Raw genomic sequence first — 8,425 nt, 5'->3', positions numbered from 1 at the left:
ATAGGTAATTAGAGTAATATGGAGGCCAAACGAATCCCAGGCAACTCCTCAAAGGCAAGGGAAAAAAAAAGGAGTACTTGATATAAATAAACTTGAAAAATGAAAAAAAAAAAAACACCTATCATTGAGAAAAACATTAGAGAGATGCAGTCAGCAACAGAAAAATGAGCATAAGCTCAAAGGAAGAAAATTGACAAAACTTGAACTAAGAACGGAGATAGCAAATTTGAAAATTTGAGGTGCTGCTACAAAAGGCCAATAGAAGACTCTAAAAAAGTTATGCTAGCAAGGGTTTGAAAGCGCTTTCTGAGCGCCGTTGAATCGTGTAATGTTAAAAATTTATAGACGGCGCACATTTGAATTTGTTGAAGTGGCGGTCTCTGACCAGTCTAGCTACTTATATATAATCGACATACTTGTTCAAAGCACACCAATAACAACGCTTTCTTATTCAAACGCCATTTAAAGTCTTTTGTATAGTAGTAAAAATGCCACCTAAAATTAAGAGAAGCTTTCTCACACTCTAGCACCCACTCTATTTGAATTTTCGTGATCTAAAATTTGTGCACGTCGCCGAACCCAGGCGTTTGGAGTTCAATGAAATTCCATTCCGACTTAAGAAGTCTGCCTGGAATTCGAAAAATGTGCGAGAGAGTGAAAATTTGAAGAAAAATGAAAATAAGAGAGAGAATACATTAAAAAATTAAAACTGTTTGTTATGTTTAGAAGTGGTGAAAATCAAGTTTCTCTCTTATTTTTCTTAATTTAAACAAAGTTAGAAAAAAAAAACAGATTCTCATTTTTCTCTATCACATTTTCCAGGCTTCAAATGGACGGAGGACCCTTAATGACCAATTCGAACATAATATTCAGCCATGGAAAGTACTAAAATTATAATCAAATCAGAATTTTGGTACTACTTATGTATATAAAAAGAACATTTAAAAAATTAAGTCTAAAATATGCTCTAATTTTTATTATATTTAAAAAAAAAATTATAAAAGAACTAAAAAAATATTTTTTTTTCTCAAACAATACTAGAAGTTCAGAAAATAATATCGGAATGTTCTTTTCCAAAGGTCTAGATTTACATGTCACTAGGATCATAGTTCATCAAAATTTGTACTTTTGGATGTTTCCGTCATTTTTCTTGTGTATAAATCCTTGCACTTAAGAAAAAGAAAATAACAATACTTTTAGAATGAGAATGACCGCATATGATTTCTACGCATAAGAAATTGGCAATGCTATCTACGTCCTTTGACTTTTTTGGGCATAGTTTAAATTGTCTGAAAACGTCTCGTAACCAAGAATGGAACAAAGGAACCCCAAAAGAAAATAACTTTGGGGGAAAAAAGTCAAAAAAAAGGACAAACTTGTCACTGTAAGATAGTCACCGGGAAATGACGTAAGAAAAGCGCGATAGATATGGGATTTAAAAATTAAAGAAAAAAAACGTAATTAAAGCAAAATTGGTGGTTGCACATCTGGCCATGACTGTACGATTCTAAATTAAGAGAGAGAAAAGAGAGCCCTCGAATTGGGTGAATCTCAATTTAATTCTTTTAACTTCGCAACTCTCTCTCTCTCTCTCTCTCTAGAGAGAGATATTTAAAGCTATTGATATCGGTTACAATTCCATATAGACTGTCTTCCTAACATCAACAAACACAAATAACTCATTTTTTCATTTTCAAGTTTTTTTGTGAAGTTAGTTCAGTTTATATAATAATAATAATATTGAAATCTAAAAAAATTATGATATAATAATATAATCACACACACACACACACACACACACACACAAAGCAATACAATGCAACGCAGTGAAAACTACTCCCGTATAAATATATACGCACACACAGAAATATTACACCACACAGTGCTACAACAAGTCTGAAGGAAGAGAAAGAAGTTGGGCTAGCTTAGCTAAAGCTATACGCTTTTTGTTTATTATTATTATTATTTCAATTAATTATTTTTCTAAATTCATTTCCGTTGAGTTAATTAGGCCTCCAAAAGATATTATATTTTTCCCGGTCCCTTAACTCTCTCTCTCTCTCTCTCTCTCTCTCTCTCTCTCTCTCTCTATAATCATGCAACCGTTTCTACTCCAAAGAATGAGATGACAAGAAAATAATTATAACGCAAATATTTTTTCTTTTTTTTTTATATTTTTATTTTTCTTCCTTCATCTTGTCCGAGTTGTTTGTTTTGTTGTTCATTCTTTCCCCATCTAATTCTCAATCTCACCCATGTTTTACTATATATATATACATTTAGTCAGCTCATAAAATCCCGCGTTTTCTCTTCTTAAACCCCGAAAACCCAGAACCGAAATCCTTCTTTGACGTTTATATAACACATACAGTCTATATATATATATATACACCCACATATATGTTTCTCTATTTGTGCGTGTGTATATAAGGCAAGGCAAACAAGGAATCACAAAAAAAGCGCTCTCGCGAGTGTGAGAGAGAGAACTCTTTTTTGTTCTCTTCCGAGAAATAATGGTTTTGTGATTGAAATATACATAAGAAGAAGTGGACAAACTTCTCTCTGATGAGCAAAACAACACAAGACTATTTTCCATCACCGTTGTCAACGCTTAGCAGTACATAAGCACAGTAGTGGAATCACAATCAGTACTGTTTGGTTGCGGAAATAGAAAGAGAGAGAGAGAGAGAGAGAGGGAATGGAATTTCAAAGCGGAGGCAGTGGTTCTGGCGGTGGCGGCGGCGGAGAAAACGACGCCACGGAAGCTCAGCGAAGGAATAAGAAGCGTTACCATCGTCACACAGCTCATCAGATTCAGAAGCTCGAAGGGTATGTTTCGTAAATACTACATAGATATATATATTTATCTTTATTTATTAATTTTTTTTTGGGTTGAGAAGAATGTTCAAGGAATGTCCACACCCGGATGAGAAGCAGAGATTACAACTCAGTCGAGAGTTGGGTTTGCATCCGAGGCAGATCAAATTCTGGTTCCAAAATCGAAGGACCCAGATGAAGGTTTTTATTTCTAATTCTATCTTTAAACAATAATAAAAAATAAAAAAAAATTATAAGCATGTGTGTGATTATGACGATGAAATGAAACGAAAGCGACTTCCATTTATTTATTTATTTTTTGTTTTGGTTTTTGTTTTTTTTTTTAAATAGGCACAACATGAACGAGCAGACAATTGCGCGCTGAGATCGGAGAACGACAAGATCCGATGCGAGAACATCGCCATCAGAGAGGCTCTGAAGAACGTCATTTGCCCTTCTTGCGGCGGTCCTCCGATCAACGAAGATTCTTACTTCGACGAGCAGAAGCTTCGCATGGAAAACGCCCAGCTCAAAGAAGAGGTACACAAATACGCACACATAACTATTCATCTCAAAGAAATTGACTCTAATTATTCTTTCATTTTCAATAATAATAAAAAAAGCTGGACAGAGTTTCGAGCATAGCGGCAAAGTACATCGGGCGGCCGATTTCCCAGCTCCCTCCGGTCCAGCCGATCCACATTTCGTCGTTGGACCTGTCAATGGCGAGCTTCGCGGCCCACGTGGGACTCTCCGGAGGCCCGTCTCTGGACCTGGACCTACTTCCCGGAGCGTCTTCCTCCTCGATGCACCCGCCGCCGCCACCTCAGCTTCCCTACCACCACCCGGGCTTCTCCGACATGGACAAGTCCCTCATGTCTGACGTGGCGGCCAACGCAACCGAGGAGCTTCTCCGGCTACTTCAGACCAACGACCCGCTCTGGCTCCGCCCCGACGGGATAGGAAAAGACGTCCTTAACCTCGACGCCTACGATCGGCTCTTCCCGCGAGCCAACAACGGGATGAAGAGCCCCGGGGTCCGCGTCGAGGCTTCCCGGGACTCTGGGGTCGTTATCATGAACGGCCTCGCGCTCGTCGACATGTTCATGGACCCCGTAATTTACTTAATTTAACTAAAAAAATTTGTTGCAATCACACTGATTTTTTTTTTTTTTTTTTCAATCCCAACTCATCCATGTTCTTTTTTTTTTTTGTTGGTCAGAACAAGTGGGCTGAGCTTTTTCCGACAATCGTTTCGTCGGCGAGGACGATAGAAGTCATCTCCTCCGGTGGTTTGGGAAGCCATAGCGGCACTTTGCAGCTGGTATAATACATATATAATGAAAACATAAGTACTTGTTGATTTTCAAAAGGTACAATAATCAAGTTTAAAAAAATAGTGAAATAATCATTTTCAAATTTTTATTTTATTTTATTTGACAACGTAACTATAACTACTTTACTATAAATTTACAATATTTTTAATCAATTAACCTTAAATAATAGTTATTTTAAATTGGGAAATGCTTTACATCACTACTCACTACTTTGAACTACCCACACAAGTGTTGGCACGTGGACCGATTTGTCCACGTGTCAACAGTTGAGTGGATAGTTCAAAGTAGTGAGTAGTGCCAAATAGCTTTGCTCTTTTAAATTAGATACTAATTTTTTTTATCATTATAATTTAAGATGCACGAGGAGTTGCAAGTGTTGTCGCCGCTGGTGGCGACGAGGGAGTTCTACTTCCTCCGGTACTGCCAGCAGATCGAGCAAGGAATGTGGGCCGTTGCTGACGTGTCGTACGATTTCCCGAGGGAGGGACCGCAGTTGCGGTCCCACCGCCTGCCGTCGGGGTGTCTGATTCAGGACATGCCGAACGGGTACTCGAAGGTCACGTGGGTCGAACACTTGGAGATCGAGGACAAGGCCCCGACCCACCGGCTCTACCGAGACCTCGTCCACTCCGGCGCCGCCTTCGGGGCCCACCGCTGGCTCTCCACCCTCCAGAGGATGTGCGAGCGCCTCGCCTGCCTCATGGTCTCCGCCACCTCAACCCGCGACCTCGGCGGCGGTAACTTCTTTAACCCGCCGTTGACTTTTCACTATTTTCCTTTGAAGAAATGGAAATATTATGTCCTATCATGTCATATATATATTTATATATATATTTTTTTTGTACTTCAATAGCAAATTTTTTATTTTTGGCATAGAAACTAGTTTAAACTTATTTATTTAAAATATTGAACTTGAAAATTAATATATAAAAAGAAAAAAAAAGAATTTGGCATTCTACCATTCTAGTTAGTAGAAAAATTTATAAAAAAATAATAACTAAATTTAAACATGAAAATGCAACAAACACAACCAAATGGCATTATACCATTCTAGTTAAAAGGAATTTAAACTCGTTAAAAAAAAATTATTAGACCTGAAAATTAATAATTTTATGTTTGTCATTCTGGTTTATAGAATTTTATTTTTGGCATTAATTCTATCACTCTAATTACTAGCAAAACTTATTTTTTTAAAAATTAACTAAATTTAAATTTGAAAATGCAACAAATTAACTCAACCAAAGTGGCTAGTTCACTATTGAAGTGTGAAATCTTGGTTTAGTTATTTGGCCGCAAAATTAACAATTTAATAATATTTCGTATTTAATTTCAAAAGATCAATTTTTTTTTTTAATATATAGCACTGCATTTGGAATGCTCTAATTAATCAATGTTTATTTTATTATAAGAAAATGAGGATATTCTGGTTTATAAAATCTTGATTATTTTTCCGCCAAACTAATCATTTTTATAATATTTCATATTTAATTTCAAAAAATCAAAATTAAATCATAAATTTTTAATTAATCAATTTTATTTTTTTCCAATTAGTATTAAGAAAATGATGATTTTGTGTTTGGTTGTTGGTAGTGATACCGTCGGCGGAGGGGAAGCGGAGCATGATGAAGCTAGCGCAGAGGATGGTGAGCAACTTTTGCGGGAGCGTGAGCGCGTCGAGCGGGCAGAGGTGGACGACTTTGTCGGGAATGAACGAGGTCGGAGTCAGAATCACTGTCCACAAGAGCGCCGACCCCGGCCAGCCCAACGGCGTCGTCCTCTCCGCCGCCACCACCATCTGGCTCCCCCTCTCCCCCCAAGACGTCTTCAACTTCTTCAAGGACGAACGAACCCGACCCCAAGTACGTCCTCCAACAATATTACCATTTTAATAATCATTCACATTATAATTAATGGAAAATTTATACAAAATAGTCATTTGAAACTTATTGATTAGCAAACTAGTCAATGTTTCAACTTTTCAGCAAAATAGTCAAATTTACGTTGTTTTTTAAAAAAAAAATTACATCAAATATTAAAATTTTTGACGATTATTATAAGAAATTTATCACTTTCAAATAATAATTTAAAACCAAATTATTGTGTATTTTGGCTATTTCACTAATTTTAGATAAATTTGGCTATTTTGTAAATCTATAGCTTTAAATCGAATATTTAGCTAAATCACTCTTAATTAATTATTCATTACCTTATTATTATTATCAGTGGGATGTTCTCTCGCACGGCAACGCCGTTCAAGAAGTCACTCACATTGCTAATGGATCACATCCCGGGAACTGCATTTCTGTTCTTCGTGTAAGTCATACATACAGCTACTTATTATCTAAATACTTAAAAACTTCAGAATAGTACAATACCAGTTCATTAATTATTATCATCCCAACTATTAATTATTCACATACAGAAAGAAAAACAACAAAAAATACAAGTCATGCGTCCGGAACGTACTTATACACTTATCATCAACAATAATATTTATGTAATTACAATTTAGTTATAAACTGTACCTTTTTCTTCTTAGATATACAAAATAACCCTTTTGAGGTTTTTTTTGTTTTGTTTTATTTTCATCCTAATCCATGATACAAATTAAATGACATAAAACATTTTTAAAAAAAATATGACGCCTTTGACATCGACTATCTTAGGAATCCTCGTTACCGATTGGTTTTGAGATGAAACCCCATGATACTTTCACAACAACAGACTATTTTACATATAAATTAATATATTTTTTTTCGATGCGCGTAACTTGTAAAAAAAAAAAAAAAGGCGTTCAACACGAGCCAGAGCAACATGCTGATACTTCAAGAGAGCTGCGTGGACTCGTCGGGGTCCCTGGTGGTGTACTGTCCCGTGGACCTCCCGGCCATCAACATCGCTCTGAGCGGCGAGGACCCTTCCTACATCCCCCTCCTCCCGTCCGGGTTCACCATCACCCCGGACGGCCGCGACAACGCGGGCCCCGCCGACGGGGCCTCCACCTCCTCCTCCTCCGGCTCCGGCGCCGGCGGGTCCCTCGTCACCGTCGTCTTCCAAATCCTGGTCAGCAGCCTCCCCTCCTCCAAGCTCAACCTCGAGTCCGTCACCACAGTCAACAACCTCATCGGAAACACCGTCCAGCAGATCAAAGCCGCCTTGCAGTGTCCCACGTCCTAATCATTATTATTATTATTATTACTACTACGTACACACAAGTTAGTCGTTACTACTACAACAGATTTTAAAAAATATATTTATATATATATAGGGATATGATATAAATATATAATTTTCGGAGAGGGGGGGGATTAATATCTTCTGGTTGCTTTTTTGGTGGGTATATTGAATGAGGAAGAGAAAGGTGCTCGGATTTGGAGTTATAGGTTGGTGAAGAACTTGAATGCTTTGTCATCAAGAGAGACTCTTTTCTCAAACCTCTTGAATTTACTGCGATACTCTCTCTACTGTTGCTGGCTTCTGATTCTGCTGCCCAAGCTTCATTACATTTTACACCAACTACAAAAAAAAAAGGTTATTGTATTTTTTTTTTTGTTTATGATTTTTTTGTTTTTTTTTTTTTCGTTTGGAGTCTTGAAAAAAGAGGGAGTCAAGAACGCACCATATTATTTTTGATTTTTGTGAGTGGTTTTTGGGGTTTCATATTTCGGCTCACTATAAGACGAGAACAAATTTTGTATTTTTATTGTATGGTTCGGGCATTGACTTCCTGTTTAATGGACTTAAATTCTGTTGGTCTCTCACTTATTTGTTCCAGTTTTTATTTATGTTTGTTTAATGAAAAGCTGGTTTTGTTTGTGAATGATGGTGAGCTGTGAAATTGGTATCAAGTTAATGGTAAAAAAAACACAAATAAAGAGCTGTGTAAAATAGTGGCTGGACATAGACAGTTGGGATGATTGGTTAGCTTTTTTGTTCACAATAATAATAATCAGGAAGGTGAAGAAATTTTGTGGGCTCCACTGTTTATCTCTTTCTTTCAATTTCTGTAAGAGAAGTAAATGATAAATTGATAATCAGCTTAAACATTAAATTATCTGTATATGCCTTTGACACTTATCTTGGGAATATTTAAAGCGTTGTCTCTCTCTCTTTGGGATTTTGATAGGACCGAAACTGGAATTTAGATAATTAAGTACCAATAAATTGGCCTTTTTCTTTGCTAAGGTTGAAGTTTTGATCTACCTACAGTCCTTTTTTTCTCTTCATTTTGACGTTAATGTTTTCTTACCTTTCCTAGCCATAACTGGAAA

At 36.8% G+C, this 8,425-nt stretch overlaps 1 protein-coding gene across 1 annotated transcript; it reads left to right on the top strand.

Moving 5' to 3' along the window:
* The first annotated feature begins 2,069 nt into the window (after window positions 1–2,069).
* HDG11 (homeodomain GLABROUS 11) lies at window positions 2,070–7,924 on the top strand. Its single transcript, XM_089629583.1, has 9 exons — window positions 2,070–2,829; window positions 2,901–3,018; window positions 3,169–3,357; window positions 3,441–3,932; window positions 4,040–4,141; window positions 4,510–4,891; window positions 5,745–6,013; window positions 6,378–6,467; window positions 6,945–7,924. The coding sequence occupies exons 1-9, from the start codon at window positions 2,699–2,701 to the stop codon at window positions 7,329–7,331; spliced, it is 2,160 nt and encodes a 719-aa protein (XP_089485709.1). The 5' UTR covers window positions 2,070–2,698; the 3' UTR covers window positions 7,332–7,924.
* Window positions 7,925–8,425: the final 501 nt, after the last annotated feature.

The sequence above is a fragment of the Urtica dioica genome, chromosome 10 (assembly GCF_054948205.1).
Source record: "Urtica dioica subsp. dioica isolate 48M chromosome 10, U.dioica_male_clone48M_v1_H2, whole genome shotgun sequence".
NCBI lineage: Eukaryota > Viridiplantae > Streptophyta > Magnoliopsida > Rosales > Urticaceae > Urtica > Urtica dioica.
Note: the sequence above shows the minus strand (reverse complement) of the source record. Positions and strands in the feature narration are given on the sequence as shown.